At 49.5% G+C, this 23,431-nt stretch overlaps 1 protein-coding gene and 1 long non-coding RNA gene across 12 annotated transcripts in view; one reads left to right on the top strand and one right to left on the bottom strand.

Moving 5' to 3' along the window:
• Window positions 1-23,431, bottom strand: part of diaph2 (diaphanous-related formin 2) — a 354,700-nt gene that overhangs the window by 202,484 nt on the left and 128,785 nt on the right. For all 11 annotated transcript variants that reach the window (XM_081698444.1, XM_081698443.1, XM_081698445.1 and 8 more), the window contains one exon: window positions 20,074-20,188. In XM_081698444.1, coding sequence (XP_081554570.1) covers window positions 20,074-20,188 — 115 coding nt within the window. The remainder of the gene's footprint in view (window positions 1-20,073; window positions 20,189-23,431) is intronic.
• LOC145651622 (uncharacterized) lies at window positions 220-4,146 on the top strand. Its single transcript, XR_014117370.1, has 2 exons — window positions 220-784; window positions 1,041-4,146. It is a non-coding gene; the product is annotated as an uncharacterized LOC145651622 (long non-coding RNA).

Genomic DNA, 23,431 nt, shown 5'->3' with positions numbered 1-23,431 from the left:
CACACAAACAAACCACATTCATTAATTTTTTTGTTGTTCTTGGTGGTGTGGGTTATCCCATCCCTAAGGCGGGCTTTGCCACCCCTGATATCTGGCAGGGGCAGCGTGTGCACATGCCTATCACCCCCCAGCAGCACTGGAGCCTGCCCATATCTCCCGCCACAGCCCCTTCTCACACACACACACACACACACACACACACACACACACACACACACACACCTGCTCGAGGAGAGCAGCACCAACACCACCCACATTTAAGTTTATCAGGAGCCCAGCGATGCTGGGGATTGCTCAGCACAGAAGCAGCGATGGGCGGACTCGGTGCGCTCCTCCGCCAGCGCGGTAACGCCAGCCCGACAACTGGCCCTGCAGCCTCCACCTGCGCTGGTTGCCTTTCGGCTCCGCCGTCATCCACGGCGATCCCAAAGAAGGAAAGCGGAGCGGGAGCGGCACACTGGACCTTTCTGTCCTGGCGGGTGTCCCTCGGCCTCCTCCCTGCCCTCTGCACACCATGATCGGGTTTCGTGCGGTAGTGAAGGTCACGCGGCCTGAGCTCGGTACTGCGGCGGGAAGAGGGGAAAGCCCCGCCACGGTCCCCATCATCGGGGGGAGATTAATCCCGCGCGGCCCGCGCAACCTCTCCCCGAACGGTCAGCCCTGGAAGGGGTCCTGCCTCCCTGAGCTGCAGAGCAGGACCCGTCTGCGTTTGCGGGCCATGACGACCTGTCTCCTCCACTTACTGGCGGATCCTCAGTAGCCCATCACTACTCCAAATGCTTCAGTAGGAATTACAACGGCGATGTTTTGTTTTTTTTTGTCAGAATGAAACAGAAACAGAAGGAGCGTATAGTATTTATACGCTGAATTAGAATTTTTTTTTTTACCTTTCTAACTGGCATGGTTTTTAAGACAGCGCAATTACATTTTCCAATAAGTATATACCAGGCTTTCAAAAACAAGGCCATTACACTTAAATATGTACAAACTTGCTTCTGAAATGTCGAGGTGTACTGATTTTCTCCTATATTTGGTTTCAGGAACATCCCCACTCAGAGTACCAGAGGCAGTCTGTCAGCACAGAGGGGCTCCACAAGCATACTGTAACAAAAACTATGGGTGATAGAGAAATGCTGAAAGCATTTTTGGATTCAGTGCTCAAATACATATTGTCTTTCACTGGACAAAAAGCTTTGTGAGCAGCATTATTAACTCCTTATTAGTCATCCTAGCAGATTTGGTTTCAAATAGAAACACCTCCAGAAGTATTTAGGACAGCACCAAACTATCAGCAAGACGTTTGCCATTAGAAAGATTTTAACACCATGTGAAACAATTGTGACAATGTGATGTCATCCAGGAAAAAAAGGTTCTAATCTTTTATGCTACTAATGTGAAGGTTCATAATTATTTTTTTTTTCCTGTTATGCTATAACAGTATACTTTTGCAGAACTGCCTGTGTTAGACATTTCATTGACACTATGATCACAGACATGCCCCACTCCTTGTTACAATGTAGGTCTCCAGCTTTCCCTGTTTGACATATCACAGTTCCTGTGTATCCTGTGTGTGTGTGTGTGTGTGTGTGTGTCTGTATGTGTACAGAAAGTTGCGGTATCCGCTCCTCTGCCCTGCAGAGCGGTGTGCAAATGTAAATGTGCCTGTGTGTGTCCACCCGCTACACCCCCCCCCCCCAGTGCAGAAAGCACAGGTAACACGGCCGATGGCACGATGGAGAAGTCTGAGAAGGAAGCACACTGGATATGACCTGAAGAGAGGACCGGCTTGCTACGTCTCCCTGCAGCACGAACCCACACACACATGCACCCACACACACTCACCTCCACCTGGCTATCATTAAGAGGCGTTAGGGCTCTAGGTGAGAAGAACATCTCCAGTTGCTATGCCAGGCAAGAAAAAGGCAAACGACAATGCCTCATGGAAAATTCATCAGATGCCCAGCCTCTGCTTATCATTTCTATGGAAACCCCTCAGAGGAGCAGTGCAGCGATGGTGTTTTCTTCCTCTTCCTCTCCCTGCCTCTGCCTCCCTCCCTCCCTCCCTTCCTCCCTCTCTCTCTCTCTCTCATGAGGGCAGGTGGGGCCTAATATGGCATACTGCCTCTCCACACACACCACCGGTCCGGTTCACACACGGCGCCGGCGGCGAGGAGAGGGTCCGCTAATGTGCGCGTGAGGCTGAGGAGGTGTAGAGGGGTGAGGAGTTGAACGGCTAGGAGGGGGATGTTGCGACAGCACCGCGTTGGCGGGGCCGGGGCTCGTGCCCGCCCGCGGTGCCGGGCCTGGCTTGTTAGGCGCCTGCCAGGCTTCATTACGGAGCCTGTGTAGCTCTCCTGAAGGCAAGCGGCTTCAGCGCTCAGGAAGAAACAAGGCGTGTTTATCTGCTGCCACTCCATGACAGCCACAAAGGCGTAGCGCATACAGAGATAGCCATGCTGGCTGCTAACCTGTGAGAGACAGACACCACCCTGGCAAACCATTCATAACAGGACTGCTCGAGGAGAAAAAAAAAGAACACTGCGTGAGTTTCACTGTAATACAGCGAGTAAGAGAAAGAAAGAGTCAAAATCCTCCGTACAGGCATGCATTTGGTACAGAAAGAATGGTTTTACTCCTCTTTGTGAGGACTGCTGGTGTGGTATTTGTTTATTAGTGTGAATCTATGCCTTGAATGTAACGGGCACTATGCAGAAATTCTCCCTTCCTAGCAATAATGAATCTGGAAGCAAAATGTGAGCTCACAGGCGAATACCTCACCCCTGCCCGGCTTCAGCTACATATCACTCACCATTAAGGGAGTGGGGTGAATTTCCACCCAGTAAAACTCATCTCCATCTTAAGGTGTAAGGGGAGTCACTGACCACATCACTCCCTGTGACCTCACTGTGAGAATGTTAGTGTGTAGAGAAGCAGATTATTAACACGGTCACTTGTGTATCTCCCCGCCCTTCAACTCTGACCTTTTTTTTTCCCCCAAAACAAGTGGCGTCCGCAGGCAGGACCCCGGAGATCTGCTCCGGCTGGGATCCGTCCCCACCAGCCCGAAGAGCGTCACCGCGGCAAGGAACTTCCGAAGAGTTCCACTCAGCCCTTCTCGTTCGGCTAAACGAGATCATCTATACGCTCTACGGTCAGGCTCAGAGTGAGATCTCAGAACATGGGAGACAGACAATGGCTGGCTGACATTTCCTCAGTCGCCTGTTTGTGAGTGGACCCCTGCATAAGTGAGGGGGAGAAAATCCATCGCCAAACTCATTTAATCTCCAGAATGACATCTAACATTACACGGAGCAGAGGCGGCACGCCCCCAAGGGAAAAGGTTAAACCAGTCCTGACAGAAACTATTACCAGGCGTACACCAGCTTGCCCCCGGCAGTGAAACACACTCGCTCCCATGGGACATCAGATGTGAGAAAATTAATACTTTTCAAACGGGTCCTATTGATTCTAAATCTAAACAGTTCAAGTGTCATTGTGAAACATTTCTGGCTATCATCCTACATTAATCATTCACTACATGATGTTTGCATTCGCATGAGGAAAATGATATTATATTGAACTTCTATGACTAAGGCACAATAAAGAGGCATGAAGAGGCATATATGCCACCCCCCCACACACACACACACCCACACACCCACACACCCACACACACCCACACACACACCCATTACCAAGCAGTCCCTTTACTGGAGCTGTTACTGATGTCTGAGTGCCCCCTACTGGCCAAAATTACAGACATGCCACACCTGGACCTACGGAGCACCAAAAATGAAATAAATAACTTTCTCCTGAAGTATGATGTGTACACCTATATCATTTTTAGTCATGGCTACTTTTCCTTTTAACAACTAAATGATTGTGCTTTGTTTTATTTATTTTGCATTGTGCATACAGCAATCCAGAAATGCTCTTTGCCACAAATTTACACCATCACTGTACATCATGCCTTTTGCATAGAATCAAGACTACATACACACTCACAGATGCACAGTTTCTCACACACACACAAACAGAAACACAAACAGATACACACGCTTGCGCATGTGTGTGCGCGCGCACACACACACACACACACACACACACACACACACACACACACACACACACACACACACACACACAGAGACTCCCACACAGACATAGAGACGATATGGAGAGCAGTTTCAAAAGATGGCTATCAGACACAGATCAATATTGCGGAGTCAAATCGGCTAGCATGGCTTGCGCGACGGCGGCTGTTCCAATCAGCATACCAACTTCACGGCCTCTGACTGACAGTTCTCATAGAACGCTCTGCCTGACGATGGGTTTCTCTCTGTAGGGTTAGGGCTGGGTTATCTCTCTCCCTCTGTCTCCCTGTCTCTCCCTCAACCTGATCTGCTGATCATGGCAGAGGACGAGACCCGGCAGACTGGCGAACACAATGCATTAGCCGCGATAGGCTGCAGACAGCACTGCAACACTGCGGAGTCGAGTTCATTATGACGATAATGATTCCCATTAATCAATCACGAATCAGCAGCTCCAGTGCTGTAGCAGGTAGGGAGGAAGGGGGCCGGGCAAACAGCCTGCTGAGTGACATCACAATGCTGTCTGCAGGCCAGGCATTAATATTGCAGCTCAGACGACAGGTGACGCCCTGTGAAGTAAGGTATCAAAAAAAAAACACACAACAAGGGAGAGAATCTAGACAGAAGGTGAGCGTGATGGAAAGAGGCCAGCAATTCTGGACAGGGATACCTTGCAATGGGGGGGCTAAGAGGTCAAGGGGTCATGACCTCTGTGCTTTCAACTGTACTCATGGGAGCCGAGAATGTCGTTCAGAAGGGCTGACGGTATTGCAGTGGGCCCGTGCAAACAATTCCAGTCCCCAGCTCTCTAGTGCAGTACAGTGATCCCGAGGGTGGAAGTCCTCAGCTGTAGAGCTATTCCTTCACGCCCTGTTACTGGAGTACAGACGCGCAGATATAAACGCACACAGATATAAACACACACACACACACACACGCACGCACGCTCACACACAAACACGCACGCAGATATAAACACACATGCGCACAGTGTACAGAAATAAGCTATACCCCGAACACAACTGCACACCACCAACCCACACAAACAGACGCACGAAAATAATGCATGCATGCGTGCACACACAAGCCAGTAAAATGCAAAAAAAAAAAAAAAAAGACAACAGATTTTTGTATCGTAATTGGACAAAACTGCAAGCATACAAGTGTGTGTGTGTGCGCGCACAAAGATGCCACTCAAATGCAGCCAAAGGCCGAGCAGCAGGGTGCACTAAAAAGACATTTATCACATTGTGTCACCGCAGTATTAGCATGTGGCCATTTGCAATGTCACCTAGGCAACATCAGTGGTGTGTCACAGAGGGTTAGGAACCGCCGAGCGCGCCAGCCTGATCAAATGTGACTGCCAAGAAAATGCACAAAATGTGGGCAGCAATAATCCCTCCACCGCTGTCCCTCGCCATCCCGTCGGAGGAAGTGGGAGTGGGGAGAGTTATCCCAACATCCTGACGTTCAAACCGTGCACATAATCGCTCTGAATCAACAAGCGTATCAGCCGTGCTGCGGGGTGAGAGATTTGAGCAGGTGGTGTGACTGGCGTGGAGACCCCACCGCGAGCTTGTCTTCCTTCACTTAACCTGTCACTCCCAATCTGGCACAGGCGCCGACTGCAGCTCCACCGGCCAATTACGGCCCAGACACCGTTCACGTTTTTTTGATAACGTGTTAAATTAATTTGGCCCAAATTGAGGGAGAACCGATCTGCTCGTGCCGCGCGGGCTTAAAATGACGCCTTTTTTTTTTTTTCCCCTCGCGATTATTAGGCCAGCTCAGTGCAGCAGGGCTGCAGAACGACACACCGCCCCCCACCCCTCCACTGCCTGCCTGTTAGCCACACCACAGGCCCTTCATAATTCTAATGGACAGACCAATGACACCAGACGCTGGCGAGCAGCCAAGGAAAACATGCCGAGAGTACACAGACGTGCGTGCGTGCGTGCGTGCACAAGCGCACACACCCACACGCCCACACACTGAGAGCTCAAAGTCGATTAGCACCATTGTGGTTCCGATCAAGTTCAAGAACGATGTCTAGTGCCAATGCGATATCACCGGAATCCAGTGGGATGGGATTTGATTTGGGTGATTCTCCCCGAAGAAGAATGTTGGAGTGACAGTGCGATGCGTTAAAGCGCTGCGCATTTATCCGTCACTTCTGAAACACTGTTGTGTGAACACGTAGAACAAAATGACATACTTGCATTAGAAATTCATTCATGTCTCCTAAAAGGAAGCCCATTTCTCTCGGGGAGTGCAATGAGCCCAGAAAATAAAACCGTACCAAAGTCCAAATTTCACTACCCCTGTCCAAGAGCTCCCCCTTCTGGAAATGCTGTAACAATAACTAACTGTTTCCTCTGTTGACAGAAACACATGCAAAGAAAAAAGACAAATCAGAACACCCAGCATGAACCATTTGCAGGCATACAGGGCTTTGTAGCATCAAATGGGAAATGCAGATACCAACTCTTTACGTCTGATCCAAACTGCCCAGGAAAAAAAAAGATTCTGTTTTTGCTACTGGGAGGAGGACAGCACCACCTCAGAGATACTAGCGCTCCATTATCACAGCATTCCGTGCATATTTCACCTTATTTTAAATAACGTGAGTCATGTGGAGTGCTTCAGTCTGCCCCAACAGACAAACCACGCGGGCTCTCTGCCAATTAAAACATGAACAAGCAACGTATTGCATGATGCAGGCGAGCTCCCTTTTCCCTCGATTGCTTCCTACACCCTTCAATAGTGACACACACGCGCATACACATGCACACATACACACACTTGTGGCACTAGGTATCATGTTCACAGGCTCTGGCAGAGGCTGGTTGCCATGGGGACAGGCGCATGCACGACAAGTGTGCTGGAGTGAGGCACATCAACCCATCCCCACTCGGAGCACACACGCATCTCCGGGCAGAGTAGGCGACGAGAACCCCCCACCCCTTGCGCAGCCAATCAGAACGCACTGCTCCACCCAGGGGGTCATACCAAGGTCAGTCCTGGAGGTAAAGAGAGTTTGTCCAAGGGTCTCTCTCTCTCTCTCTCTCTCCCTCTCTCTCTCTCCCTCTCTCTCTCTCTTTTTCCATGTGCCTTTCACATATATACACAAATGTTCCTATACACACACACACACACACACACACACACACACATGACCCTTCCCTCCCCTCTTATAACGTGGGCGAGGAATCACAGAGACTCACTTGGCAGGAGGCACGTCGTGGTTTCCATGTGCACATGTCACCATCACCCCAACCAAAAGTTCATCTACTCTTGAAGCAGCACCGCTACACCCAAGCTCTGCGGAGAGGGCGTGGAGGCAGGAGGGCTTCCGCCCGGCTCGGGTGGCGAGCGAGGCGCGGCGCTCCGCTCTAATCATTGAAGCGACTCGTGCTGGAGCGTGATGTTGAAGTGGGAGAGAGAGACGTCCTGGCTGCCAGGATGCCAGCTTGCTGGAGGTGCGGAGTGATCCGGGGGGACCGTGGCGAGGCTGGGGCACTAGCAGGGAGCTGCGGGCACCGTTACACGGCGCTCTCCCGAGTGCCATTGTGTCCAATGCGTTTAGCGTTAATCTCACCCTTTGGGGACATTTTCTGTTGTGTTAATTACACACCACCAGGAGCCCTCATTAACACACAGACACAGGGCTACAAGCACACACACACACACACACACACACACACACACCAAATATGAATTAGTACACAAAGACACACACGGGCTGTCACATGGACACTTTTGCATGCTGTGCCACACAGTGGAAACTGTAGGCCACTCAAATAGCTCCTGTGTGTACTACCTACATGCTTATTTGTGGTAGATTGCAACTCAGAAATGAGGAGACTTTAGAATAGCACTGTTTAATGAAGCATAGCCACAGAGAGTGTCATTAGCGCTACGCACACGCACACACACGCACGCACGCAAACGCGCACGCACACACACACGCACGCACACACACACACACACACAAGGTTAACTCATCTAACCTTCTTGACTCTTTAATGAACGGGCATCTGTGCATACACACGGACACACACACACACACACACACACACACACACAAATGCACGTTAACTCATCTAATCTTCTCATCTCCTTAATGAACATGCATACACACACACACACACACACACACACACACACAGCAGAGACATTACGTGTGCACACCATACCTACAGTGCACACGCACGCGCACGCGCACACACACCGTGCCATAGTGCCACCCGTCTCCCGGCCCTGTGTGCAGATCAGCCCGTGTTCGCTCGCGCGCTACAGTTCACGGCAGCTCGGCTTGGCACGTGCACACGGCAACAGCCCGGGTGGCTCACCGCCAGCCTCTGCCAATGCAACTAGAGTGGGCTGCAAACAATTAACCCCAGAGCTTGAGCGTGCCGCTCTTACTACCTCTCACCCTCTATGACAAGCTCGTGTTACCAGAACTGGAAAACATACCACAGGATTAGATAGAGCGACAGAAAAAAAATTGCCAAGATGTAAACCAGCAGTTAATTCATGTTAAAATTAAAATATATGTAAACTTAGACGTTAATTAATATTAGACCTGGTTACAAAGACCAACATTCCATAATCCAAGGAGTTGAATTTTGGAGAATTAATCACGTCTAACATTATTATGGCAAAAGTGAACAGAAGAAAAGTGACACGATTTCATGGGGAGGCCAACAAGATTTGCTATGTTTTTATAGCTGTAAGGAGCTGGAATTGAGAATAAATATTTATATGAGCTAAACAAAGTAACATTTAAAAAATCAATTATATTTTGAGAAAATGAATCGGATTAAAGATACTCCAGAAAAGAAAAATTGGGACTTAAGTTGCATTCATATCGTCATTTGAATAAATCTTACAGACACATGAAAATGTTAACAATAACACATAAATAGATTTTTGCTATTTACGTTAAGAAAAAGTGAACTAACTGTACCCGTATCCAATTTATTGTGGTTTTTATTGTCAATTCATATCCAAGTTATTATGTAAACCAGCATATGATCTGTTCTGACATGTACTAACATTTAGCCACATTTACCCACTACATACCGCTATTAGATGTTGTTTCCATTAGTTGTTTATTGCATCCTGGTAGCAACCCAGGTGAACACACCTGTATGGAACGACATTCCATGAACACGCCCAGCCCTGTCCTTCCTGCCCATCAGCCCTGTCCTGTACACGGGGACTGGTACTGAGGTGGCGTGGCCCCTGACCTGTATTTATTTCCACTGCCACGTTTCCCCTGCGCCTGCTCTCCTACACCTGGGTTTGGGTTGAGCCACACTCAGAAGACCCACTGATTAGCATCCCACATTGTACGTTTGGCCGCCCCGGCGGCTGGGCTGCAGTCCACCCCAGAGTGATGGGGGGTGACCCCCTGACGCCCCCCACTGCTTGAACCATGCCTCGCTCACTGGAGCTTTAATTGTGCCACAGAGGAGACCCCACTCCACTGGTCAATTACCCTTCCAGCTAGCGACAGAGCGGAGCAAGGATGGGGGTGGGGTGGGGTCTGGGGTCTTAGGTGGGCACGACGATACTGCGGATGGGAGTGGGCGGAACCCCTTCCATCACTCCGGCAGGAGCGTGACTGTTATGTATCGGCCCACTAATGGACTGTAGCATTATGGGAGAGTTGAGCACGCCTCGGTGGTTTCGACCCAGAGAAGCGATGGAGCTAAACATCCACTCCGACACGACATAGGCCATTAACACCGCCATCAAACCCGCAAACCCAGCAATATGCCACAGACGCACGGTAGCATGGCTCACTCCTGCCTGCCGGCCTACAGGTGCACGCAACCTACGGTTTCCCGTGCAGTAACCGTTAATAGTTCCCTATATGTCGAATACACGGAAGTGTTATTGGTTTCATATATAGGACTAGCTTATATTAGTTCCAACAGACTTAATCAAATGGCTGAGAGGGTTATTAAAATTCGGTAGCTCCGGCTGAAGAGAAAGAATTTCCTGACATTGATACCGTGAAGATTGATCAAAATTGAATCAAGGCGCATCAATCGCACAAGGTTAATTTGTATGAACGGCGTGTGTTACAGGTGTGTTCTCCATCCGCGAGTAGCCCGTGGCTTCGGAGAGGTTAATCAGCTGTGTCACCTCCACCCAGCCGGCAGGGGGGTGCAGGGGGGCACCGGCGTGGTGCTATAACGCACAGGGAAGAGACCAGGCAGGGGGAAGGGCAGTGGTACGGCAAGCCGGAGGTCCCCAGCTCCACGCTTACTCTCCGTACCTCCAGCACACACAGTCCAATGCCAGCCGGCAGCGTATGTCTCATCCCTTACTCATTTCCACGTTCTCCCATAGACCTGCAGTCTTCCCTCTCTCTCTCTCTCTCTCTCTCTCTCTCTCTCTCTCTCTCTCTCTCTCTCTCTCTCTCTCTCTCTCTCTCTCTCTCTCTCTCTCTCTCTCTCTCTCTCTCTCTCTCTCTCTCTCTCTCTCTCTCTCTCTCTCTCTCTCTCTCTCCTCTGAGGCCCATGATTAGCCGCCAGGTCAGAGTTTGGACTCAATCCCAACCCCGTCACAAATGATGAAATGCTTTCTAAATTGTCCCCCATGGCAACCTGCAAAGGGATTTTGTGACCGGGGGGGGGGGTTTCATGGAAACTTGCATCAGCATCTGGGCCCCACAAACACACACACACACACACACACACACACACACACACACACACACACACACGCACACACACACGAGGTCTGCTACCTAGGGCCTCCCAATACCTGCTTGTTTACAACCCTAAAAAGAAAGGTGGGACTGCTCACATTAATATGATGGTCTACGTTTGAACCCACACATGCAGCCCACCCGGTTTTCATCATTCGTTGGCTTGGGGCTCCAGATGCCCAAACAGCCATGTAATATACTGGGCTCCTCTCACAAAACACGCCCAAAGAGAAGGCGGGAAGAAGAAGAAAGAAAAAAAGAAAGACTCAGCAAACGTTGCACTGCAGGAGGAATGTGAAAAATGTACAGCCTTACCCTTTTTATTTTTATTTATTTTATTCAAATGCTCTTTTTTTTTTTTTTATCTGTCTCCATCAGCCATTGTGTGGAGTCCATTTGAGACGAGTGGCCAGAGATCATGACGCAGAGCAGAAACAAATAAGAGAGACAGAGAGCAGGGAGAGAAGGCCGGCTGTCAGCTAGCGTGGCACTCCTGGAGGGATATCTGGCCTATTTAAGGAAAAGTTGAAAAAGGCAAGACTTTAAAAGCTGCTCTTTGCCTGAGGAGAGAAAGAGCGAGAGTCTATCCCTGCAGAGCGAGGATATCAGAGAAGATGAATTAGGTGGAAGTGAAGCAAACTCTCCCAAGCATTCAGACAAGCTGATTGAAATGGTGGGATAGAGAGAATATGGGAGAGCGGGAGGGAGGGAGAGGGAGAGAGAGAGAGAGAGAGAGAGAGAGTGTCTCTGTGTGTGTGTGTGTGTGTGTGTGTGTGTGTGTGTGTGTGTGTATCACAGCAATCACTGAAGCTGCCCTGAAGGGAACCTGTTAAAAGAACAGCACAGAGAACATGCACATCCTATGGCAAGCTGCCCAGTCTAGCAGACAGACAGGGAACAGGTTCAAATCTGTCTGGCTCTTCTCCTCATATGCACTCCCCAGTGTTGCTTAGACACTTCCTCCACCACGTTTTTCCCCTCTATTGGTTGCTTTTTTCTTTCTCTTCCAATGCCTCTGCTCCTCTGTCTCCTCTCACTTATGCTCTGCATGAGTGGCTCCAATCCCTTCACAAACTCGCTCTATCTCTTTCCCACAAAACCATCTTGTAACACTAGTCTCCAATCAGTCCAGGGGCCGCTGCGTGCTTGTCTGAGTCCTTTATCTGTTTGGAGCCAAAGGGAGAGGCGTTGGACTCGCGCTGCAGCTCCAGGTGAGAGAGGAGGACTTGTTGCTATGCTGCCACGCTGTGTGGCTCGAGCCACTCCATGCAAAATTCCCCCCCACCCCGGGGCCCGGAACACAAATTAAACATGACAACATGTCACAGCAACAGGCAGCAGTGCGAGAGGCCAGGAACGTGCAGGGGCCACGTTTTCGATTTGTATGGAACGGAGAAGTCAAACCGCTCAAAAAAGCAATAACGCAAATGGGAACCGTCTAGTAAATGTAACATTTAGATAAGAGACTAGGGCGGCAATTACCACTGATCGTTTCCACAAAAACCCGACAAAACAAATGAATTCTGTCATTTGTTCAAGTGATCTTGGGCAGCTCAAAGTTTTAAACTAAACCCGCGTGGCACAAGACTGTCAATCACAGCTACGGGCACGTGCGTCTTCCTTGCTTTTGAGCGAGTATAAATTTTAATTGTACAGCTCCCTCTGTCTCTGTGGCTCCAGAGGAAAGAAACCTAGCCAGCACTCTGACTGGTGGTCACAAAACTGCCCTGTGCGCGTGTGCGTGTGTGTGTGTGTGTGTGTGTGAGGGCTGATAAAAGGCACGTGCAGGAGTTGAGAGGTCATGTCTACAGCCCGGCAGTACTGTTCTGCTCTGACCATTGGCCCAGGACGCCCATGGAGAATTGCATGTCACTTTAATGTTTGTTCTCTCCAAGTCATTCTTTCTTCTTTTCACGCCCCGTCTCTCGTCTGAGCTCCCTGCAGACTGCATGATCACGAGAGTGGTGCGTTCCACTACCCCAGTGCCGGGAGAATAGAGCGTTGTTTATTCATCATTTGTATATTATAACTCAAGTCTCATCAAAACAGTGAGTACATCACTGCACACCAACACGGAATGAACTGGGAGGGGGGGAAAAAAAAAGGTGCGGAGTTGCCAGCACTCGTTGGAGAATCATTCATCCGAAATTGGAGCATTGAAGTAATTATGAACTTTTCCAAAGGCAGGGACTGCTCTTCTGAGAAGTGAGCAGAGACATTTTCCTTCATGCTTTGCTGGTCAGCCTAATTTACAGATTTTCACTCTAAACAACTTCCTTGATCTTCCTTTATGTCATCCAAACGCTCCTCTCCCAGTTCTGAGCAATTCAGTGAGTAATAAATGAGACAGGCTATTGGCCAAGACAGTAGTCACAGAGGACATGTTTCATACGGGACAGGACGCAAACAAACACGGTCCTCACCTACAGTGGCACAAAATAACGGAACCTCCTAAGAGAGACAACATGACGCGTCCGCCCACACCCCAATCGGACTGGCCAAGACCTGGGAGACCAATCAGGGCACAATACCAAAGTAGCACTTTTCTTCACTTCCCCTAAGCCTGTACCTTAGAGGGAGAGATATGAGGGGGTGTACACTTTGGAACTTTTTAGGGTTACTGCGAGACAGGTCTTAAAAGAAGGTTATATTTCCGCTTGTAGCGGTTGCCTAAATAGGTCCTCTCGGAGTTAAGATGATTAAAGTCAGTGGGACATCGCAGCATGGCAATATGAGCTACAAACTGGGCGGGGGTGGGTCTGGGGGGTTGGGGGGGGGCCTCAACCTCTGCTGTTCACCCACTATATACAGGTCAACCCCCCCCCCTCCACCCCATGGCCTTGCTAATGCCCAGTAAACTCATTACAGTCCATTAATATTTAACTTGCTCATTTTCCCTCGTATGTGATTTATTAAAGCACGGCAAAGATGAGTGATGCGACGGGTCTGGGCCTGGAAGGAGCTCAGTGGGCCAACAGTGGCAAACAGAGAAACATTAGCCAGGGCCACATTCGCCGGGTGGAGACAAATCGTCCCTACATATGAGGGCAATTAGAAAAATCACTTTTTCTTTTTCACAAACATGCCATCAGGCGGAGCCCACGGCCCTCCGAGTCCCTGTTTTCATATAAATACAACAGAATTTGATTAACTCCTCTGCAGTATGCTCGATCTGATTATCGCCGAGCAAAAGTAGCCTACAGAGCCTACAGTGTGTGTGTGTGTGTGTGCACGCAACTCTGAGGTTATAAACAAGGTTTGGCAAGGACATGAGTGCTTCACTTGGAGGCAAACAGAAAATGGGAGGCCTTTATCAAAAGGGTGTATGCCAAATCCACTGTGATCAGTGGTGAGAAAAATACTGCATGTCTGTGTGTTTGTGAGTGTCATAATGTGGGACTGGGCAGCTTTGACTCCAGATGGACATGAAGTGATCCAAGGATGAGTGCTTTTCTGGAGCACAGAGGAAGAAAGTGAATAGGAGGGACGGGGAAAGACGGAAAACGAGAGAACATGAGATGGAGAAAGAGAAAGAGAGAGGGAGAGTAGAGGCATGCAGACCCTGTAACTTTGGCAGATGCTTCCATTCGCAATAAACGCATCAGCAATAAACAGCTCTGTCCTTAGGGGAGACATAGAGAATGAACAAACCCCCTGTTCACAGCGCATTAGCAGGCCGCTTATCAAAACCTGCTTTCTTATTTTACTCCGCCATTAAGAGCAAACCGCCAATGCGAGGCCAGGTGAAGGACTGAAGCCGCCCACCCAGCTGCCCCAGAGCTTTGGACTGGGTGGTACTGAAATAATCATTCTAATCAGATTTCAGTCTTCTACTATGTCACTCGCAGGTTGCGAATGGGCCCGGGGCTCGAACCCCAAGAGAGTTCCGCGGAGCAGGCACAGTTATCGGTCTCTCCTGCGCAGGACATGGTTATTCTGAGCAGAGAATGGCTAACAGCACCAACAGGCACCTGTACTGCCGGGGCTGGATATGAGGGCAGTGTCCTAATGAGTACGGCCTTTAATTGTGCAGCGTGATCAAAGAGTGGAGGCCTAGACGGCGCCCCGAGCTCCGGCCTGGCGACCTTACCGGTGGAGGAAAGCAGCAGCGAGGGATGGCCGTCGTCTGCAGCCCTGCGCGCGCCGGCGCTTTTGATCACAAACAGGTCAGGCTGGGTGTTAACGGAGTTATTACAGACTTATTAGGGAACCGGGGAGGCAGCTAAACCCCCCACTGATTCCATCATTACTGGCAGTAGTGGAGAGGTTGTTACCGCACCTCCTCAGAGTTCCGTCGAGGAGCTCAGGTGCGGAGGCTCCCCGGGAGCACAGCGGTCCTGGATCCTGGACGCCGGGTGTCCGGGCACACAGAGGGTTGGGGATGGTGTGGGGAGGAGCTGACAGACAGGGACGGGGCCGTGCGGCAGGGGTGCAGGGGTGCTACCTGTCTTTCTCTCTCTGAAAGACTGGCGTCCTTTTAGTGTGTGGAGACTGAGGCCTGAAACAAAGACCCCGTTTAACACTGTGAGACAGAGAATAAGATTTCTAGATAGATAGATGGATAGATTTCTTGATAGGTCACCTTCACAGTCACACATACAACACACAAGCAAATGTGTGTACTCTCAGATCACACATCAACATATAAGAAGCCAAAATCATAAAATAACTCCAAAACTCAATGTCACATTAATGAACTCCAACTTTTCCAGGACATGCAGACCACATACATTGTGTGTGCAATCATTCGACTAAGCAGAAACACACAGTGCAACATGAAGATAGACACTTCTGACATACATCACTGATAGTAGTCTGAGTAGCTTCTAAAGGGTATGAAATTGACTCCATTACAACCTACAGATCCAAGAGTTAATATCCTCTCTGTACTGTAGAAAGATACATGGCCCCAGACAACCCAGATGCCCTGAATCCCCCCCCGTCTCTGTCTGTCTGTCTCTCTCTCTCTCTCCCCCCCCATATCTCCATCTCTCATTAGAGGTGCATCAGCCATTACCATTAGGAAACAGGAAGTGATGGCGACCCTGCACCGAGAGGTCAAGTGCTGCCCTGGGCTCGCCCCTCGCTGTGAATTACTACTACGCCGATGGGCCCATGATTAGAATACATCTTCATTAGGTCTCGCTTCAGAGCTCCGTCTGTTGAAGAGTTCCCGGCACTCAACGCGTGCAGGCTAGAGTCATCCATCCACAGAAGCTCTCCAAGCGCACGGGCTGTGCAGTGGGGCCCGTTCGACGGGGGCCACCGCGCCACCGCGCGCTGGAAGAAGAAAAGACCGCAAAGCCTTTTTCAATTTGCACTTGAAACCGATGCGCAAACATTGCAGCCATCTGTGTGAAAGCCTTCGAGCACAGACACATAAAAATAAATAAATAAATACAATTAAAAAGCAGTGATTTCCTCAAGTTCGACTCTTGGTTAAAATTCAAACCACGCTGCAGTTAAAGGCAGCGGTCTTGTTGATGTGCTCTAAATTTTGAAAGCAACAAACAAACGTGGCGTGCCATCATTACAGCGCAACATATGTGCCCTATCTGTCTGGTAGCGGATATCAACAGTGAAGAAAACCTATTAGGGCAAGAGGAAGGAAAACTTTGCCAGCATCAATCTTATTTCAACAGCACGGAAAAGCCGAGGCGCTGAATTGCTTTTCAAATGCAGCAGGCCATGCAGGAGTGCATGTGATTTGATCCCCCGAGCCGAAATACAGGCAGAACCATTGATTGATACCACAAAGTGAGTCATGGGGTAAAAGAATGAGGGAGAGAGGGAGAGAGAGAGAGAGAGAGAGAGCGGGTGGAAAGGCCAAATAGCACAGGCTACAAGGAAAACAACATCACAATAAAAATGAAGTCTGGAGTTGGACTGTGGAGATTCAAATAAAGCTGAACAAATGGAAACAGCTCAAGGGGGACTCTTGAATTTCCTTGAGCATTTCCGCCTGGCATGTCAGAGACGAGAGGGTTCATTTTGGAGCGCGCGAGGTAGCCAACCTTTCAACAGTGGTTATTCCATGTACCGATGCTCAGGGAGGCCTGTTGAATGATATCGCAGTGGAAAGATAAGAACCTCTGCTCCTGCTTGTACACTTTACTTAAAGGTCGAGGTGTCAGTATCCCCACACCTTCAGCAGACGTTGTGGCAAGTCTCTTTGCTACAGAAAGACCAGCGTTAAGGTCCAACACGCGGCGATTCCTGTCGGCGCAGCACCCGAGAGTCCAGCTTGCCCAACAAGTAAATAAACAAAATATGGATGAGCTATATCCTATTTCAACACCTGCGTTTACAAGCCCGTTGTTAACAGCACTTCAGTGGAGAACAACAGTGCTCCATCTCCCGTTCCTGTTACTGTAGCACTGTGGTCTGTCTGGAAATACAGTAGTAATCTGATTCTCAGATCAAATAGAATTCATTTAGCAATGGGTGATAATGGTATGCAGAGGGCTTCTACTGAAGGGTAGTGCATGGACAGAGAAGGGGGGATGGGAGAGAGAGAGAGAGAGAGAGAGAGAGAGAGAGAGAGAGAGAGAGAGGTGGGGGCAGTGTGGGAGAGAAGCTTTCCGTGACGTTTCTCAACAACACCAGTAACAACTGGGACTCGGGAGGTGTGTAGAGTTAACAAAGCCCTTTTTGCACCATTTTCAGAGGATAGCTCTATGGGGAACACGGTTCCTCCTGCTCATCCTTCACAGTCCAGTCATCCCTAGGCACAAGCTTTACTTGCAAATACCAACCAGGCAGAAGTGGAGAATCGAAAGGGGTGGGGAGAAGAAGAAGAAAAAAAAAAAGGAGAAACTGAAGTTGGTACCGACTCCCAGTCAGTGGACCAACCTCGGCACTATATAAATAAAGGGGCAATTCTCCAGACAAATGAAGCTCGGCTGGGGCGGTGGCGGCTTTGGGAGCCTAGCGAGGATTTATAGCACGGTGATACTGAGCGTCAGGGAGGTCTCGTGAAACAATTCACCCTCTCAGACCGAGGCCAGCTACGGCCAATCTAAGGAGCCCCCCGCCGATGGCTCCGTGTCAGCTGATGGCTTGCGATCCGCGTACGGCAGACGGCGATCGAACGGAAACGCTGCGCTTCCTCTGATGAAGAGGCGTGCCGGGCGACGACAGACTGAGGCTTCCGCGTGACTCCACCTGCACTTCTGAGGCGAGCCGTGCTCGCTGTAAACACGCCTTTCGCAAACTCCCGTACTTCTGCCTTCAAAACGGTTTCTGCTATGAAAAAAAACCAAATTCATTCATGAGGACGTGTAGTTAGGGCTCAGAATTGGGGCTGGGGAAAGGAAAAAAAAACAAAACAAAACACTGAATCAGTGGGCTTGCTCCAGGCGTAATTGATAGGAACAGAGTCAAAGGTCGGTCCCTCAGGCGCCTGTCTCCAACATCCCCGCGCTTACCTTCAGAGTCTACACACGCAGACGCAGCTTTCAACCGGCAAAACAAGAGGCACGATGCAGGAGACGGAGTCGGAACGCAGCGCAATTAAGGCGGAGGAATGTGCTTCGTTTTACAGGAACAGGCTGCGTTTAAAAAAGAACAGGGACAGCGCGCACCCCCCCCCCCCCCCCCGCCCCGCCGGCTAATGACTCTGAACAAACATTAACAACTAGCACTGCCCACATACATCAGTCAGAATGCTTTCCAGGCAGAAAGCTGGAGGACAGCAGCTCCTCTGCACTTTCCCACCATCCTCCGTGAAGAAAGCCGCAGGTAGACGCAGACGCTCGCGCACGAGCGGAGGAAGACAACACCCCCCCCCCCCCCCCCCCTTCATTAATTCACTGATCTGCTTGAAGCTCTTCCAGTGTGGTGCAAATTATTTTGTCTGTAAGACCCAGTATAAGAATACGCCATTCGAATTTTGGCCAGGAAAATCTTCTATGAACGTACGATGCGCAAGATCTACGTCAGATGTATGCTTTCCGTCAGAACTGCCAGTATTGATATTTTAAGCATTCCTACATCCGGAAAAAAACATATGGTGAGGCAGCTTGTAGCTCTTACACGCCCAGCCTGTGGGAAAGCCCCCCAAAGTCTTGGAGAGCATCAGAGACGACGTACACACTGAAGAGAAATGAAATAAATCTTCGGGTATTTTCATTTCACTTTGAGCAATTTTCCAAGCGCCTGTTCGACGGTTTGTTTTGCTTGGTTTTGTTTTTTTAACCACCTTCTTTACTGGTGTCCACCTCTTTCCCTGGTCCCAGTCCTTTTTCATTACGCTGAGCGTGGTGATTCATTACTGCTTCCTTTTCATACTTCTGTAGGCCACAAGAACGAGTGCTTCTCTTCCACGTGCTACGCCGTTCTCCCTTCTGGAGATTTCTGCAAGTGTTAGATATTGTTGTTTTTATTCATGTAAATCACCTCGAATTATATCCTTACGACAAAATGTCCCAGATAAACACTCACTTGCTGATTGACTCTCACTTTTTTTATGGCCTGCTCTCCAATCAGTTGAAGCCCACACACACACTCACACACACACACACACACACATTTCTGAGGAGCGAAAACAGGACCACTGCCTGCAGCATCACGCACACACAGCCCCGTGCGTGGGTCTTATGGGCTCCACCCCCCCCCCCCCCGCCGTCTCCACCACAGGTGTCGGTGTGCTACGTCTGTCAGCAGCGTCAGGGAAGTTTAGACTGAGCAACGCTGCCGCCCCGATATCACGCCGAACGTTGGCTAAACCGCGTGTCTATCTGGAAAACGAGCTGCACAGAACAGGAGCGGAACTCTGCGTCGCGTCTGCTTCCCTCCGCCTCCCTGCAGAAGGGCAGCCACTGAAGCAGAAAAGGCAGCCGGACCAGCCGTGCGTGCCGCTCCGCCGGCCCCATCCAGACTCACCACTCCCAGCACGCACCATACAGCGCAGACAAACGTGTGGAGTGTGGGAGACAGAGGGAGAGAGAGAAGGAGAGAGAGAGAGATGAACAAGTACTATAAACCAACTTCACATTGGCACACAAACATTCTCCAGAGTTCTGTTAATTGGCACAGAGATTTCACCAAAGCACTCCTTCAGCCTGATTGTTGAAAGCCAATATAAAGGCAGGGGATGAGAACAAGACAGTTTTATGAAGATAATTAAGATTTCATAGAGACAAACGCTTTCGAACAGTTTGGTGGGATGAAAGCTGTTGCCACCCAGCAGTGGTTCGTTTCAACAAGGCGCGGGGAGCGTAATTAGCGGTTTGGAGGAACAGGAGGCCCGCTTACCTCTGGACTTGGACGAGAAGAAGAGCGAGAGCTGGGCGAACAGGTCCGGGTTCTCAAACTTCTCCTCTTTGACTTTGATCCAAAAGCAATTCTCTGCCATCTCCTGAGGCACTATCTGCAAGCACAGAGAAACGGAATCACACACGCTGCAAGTGGCGCATGAAAATGTGCGCATCCGTACAGTCGCCTTGGCGACTGGGCACGCATGCACTGAATCGCAAAGTGTGCGTGTGCGCACACACTCACACACGCGTACATACACGTGGCACACGTGTGCACGCGCACACACACACACACACAAATCAAAAAGATGGCTCATAAAAAGAAAGCTGAGATAATACTATGACTCCTGAGATTCTTTTCTGTGAAGACCGTGTGTGTGTGTGTGTGTGTGTGTGTGTGTGTGTGCGCGTGTAATATATGACTGTGAAACAATGCCCGTCTGCATTCACAAGCAGTGTTAGATCAAGGATCAAAGCCAGATGGAGGAGCCATAGGGAACGGCGTGAGTTTAGAGTGGGTAACTCTCTTCCTCCCTGCTCGTTCCCAGGCAGTGACCCCCCCCCAATGCCATCTCTCCCTCATCCCCTTTAGTTCATTAGTGCAACAGACAGAGGGATTCTCCACTCATGCCAGCCCACGATAACTACGTGTTGACAGAGTGGGTTGAACCTGTGACTTGGAAGCGCTTCTCTGGAAAACTGCGGTTTTCTACAGCAGGTTGCTTCCTGACCTGTATTACATTAACAGCAAATGCATAAACACTTCAATAACAAACTTAAAACGCACTCATGGCACTTTTAGGACAGAAGGCAGTTGGGTAACGCAGGCGCCCATGTTCCTTCCGTCTCCCTCGAGGACTGGGTCACGGAGAGGAAATGACGAAGAGGACAAGAAAGCACAGGAGAGTCATGCCTCCGGAGCGATGGCTCCGTGCCGGTTCCGAGGGGCCGCCAGGCGGGTGCTTTCCCACCTCGCTAGGCGCAAGGCGTCGGCACTGAAGCGCGGTTCTGTTAAAGTGCCGAGGCGGAGGGCTCTCTCACAAAAGGCCGTAACTTTAACTGCTCTTCAGTACAGCAGCAAAGCACGCCGCGCCACGTTCCGTAACGGCCATCCCCCTCCGATACCCGTGAACATTAATGGCTTGCTGATGCAAAGTGTTCGTCGCAGCTGAACACATTGCAGCCCGCCAGGCCATCACGGGACGGGTTTGCCGAGGAACAACCGGCCAAAAGCAGGTGCTGTCATTAGTGCGGTAAAGGAGACGCGTCCAATCGCGTTCACGCTGAAATGGAACCACCCGCGAGCACTGTGTCTCATCGCAACAGCCATCAAAAAGTGAGAAGAAAATAAGAGGTTAAGACAAGACATGAAACGATGCCTTTGGAACGAATTTTTCATTTTCTTTTCTTAAACTTGAAATCTATTGTTGTGCTAATTAAGATAATCACAGTTCTGCCATGGTTGGGAATGAGAAGAAAAAAAACCTCTCGGTATATTGTGGCTTCTAAAAATGAACTATTCATTTCTAGCTGTCTGTAGAATATGATTGAGGCCTATGCAGACAGCAAGGTAAATGGCCGTTATCCCCAGAGCCCTTATTGAATAAACCAGTAAAAGTCAAGGTATTCAGTGTCACACAGTAACCAATTCTTTTTGCTCCTGGAATTTCGCTCCAGACTACGAACACACACCAGCAAAAAAAAAACAACAACAAACAAACAAAAAAAAAACCCACACCCGTTCACACCCACACACGCATGCATGCATGCAGCCCTTGGTGTGAAGTCATCCCACATGATGCTGGATAATATTATATCTCATTTGCTCCCTGTTACTCAAACACACGCAGGGAGTGTAAAAGGAAGTAATGCACACTAACACAAACACAGAGACGGGTGGGGGTGCACACAAGCCATTTTAAAGCTATCACTAAATGTGTAAGGGCTTGTTAGAGTGCAACCTTTTAAGAGTTCCCCACAAAGAGCTGTGGTTTCTCCGAACGCAGTAATTAACCCGGCCAGTCAGCCAAGCAGCGCGACCTTGTTCCGACTGGAACAATGGTGTAAAACACTCTGGCTTCCTCTCACCTCCCTGCCTCCGTCGTCTCCTGCTCGGCCTCAGACACAGAGCGAGCAATCATTTACTTTTCCATAAATGTGCGCCGATCCCCTGTGTAGGTGTTCTAACCGTAGGAGAAATTACATTACTGCTCCTCCAGGCTACAATCTCCAGTGCGGCTGCTTGAAAATCTGTTACATGCTTTAAGAAAGAAACGGGGAGAAAAAAAAATGCTTCCTCACTTTATTGCTCCTGGCTGCTTTTTGCTGTCTGACTGTTTTCTTCCCTCTGTTGTTAGAGATGGAGGAGTCTCCAGTGAGCACTTTAAAAAAGCAAAAATCCCTCGCTTTCTCCTTCCTGCTCCCTCCTTCTGTCTCTCTCTCTCTCTCTCTCTCTCTCTCACATTTGTGAGATCACAGCTTTGCTATGCATATCACATCCTAAATGCCTGCGCGTGAGAGGGTGTGTGTCTCTGCAGATCTGTGTGCGCGAGGACATAGGGGGTAAATCTCTCCACAGATTTCTGCCATTTATATCTGTTTTTTTTTTTTGTTTTGTTTTGTTTTTGTTTTCTTTCTTTCTTGGAGAAGGTCTTTAGGCTAGCGGGCCCCGAACTGAGATGATGGATCACTGGAACTCGGCGTAACTGACAGTGTGCTCGGGGCACACACCGCTCTCCACTAGTGACTCCCCGCACCTTCAGGGACCTTCGCGCCAAACCATTTGCATTTCTGCACTCAGCCCAGGAAGAGAAGAGCGATGCCTCCATCTGAGACATTTGCTTGAGCATGGAGACCAAGCCATACAGAACATTCTGGTACATGTGCAGACACACACACACACACACACACACACACACACACACACACGCACTCCACGCACGCACGCATGCACACTCCACAGTATAATATACACTTATATACACTACTTACCTCATAATATATACACTACTTACTATATCCACTCTCATGCACTTCTTGAAACACACCACAAAAGCTCTGATTTATTCATAAATTAGTTCCTAGCTCACTGATATGCCACAGCCATCGCCTCCATTCTGACTACTGTGCATCTCATGAATATGCATAAGAGGTCTAGATGTGGACCAAGCTGGGTGTTGTGTCATATCCTGCCTCTCCACAGATGCTGCTGTAATCAATCACGCTCCATTCACGCGGTTCTGCTTACAGAGGATAACTGCTCTGTTCACCGCCGCAGCTCGGGATGGAAAGTTAAAATAAATAAATAAATAAATAAATAAAGTTCAAGAATTGCCACTATGTAAAAATGGCAAACA

The sequence above is a fragment of the Electrophorus electricus genome, chromosome 16, assembly GCF_041902795.1.
Source record: "Electrophorus electricus isolate QZ-2024a chromosome 16, ASM4190279v1, whole genome shotgun sequence".
In the NCBI taxonomy this organism is placed as follows: domain Eukaryota; kingdom Metazoa; phylum Chordata; class Actinopteri; order Gymnotiformes; family Gymnotidae; genus Electrophorus; species Electrophorus electricus.
Note: the sequence above shows the minus strand (reverse complement) of the source record. Positions and strands in the feature narration are given on the sequence as shown.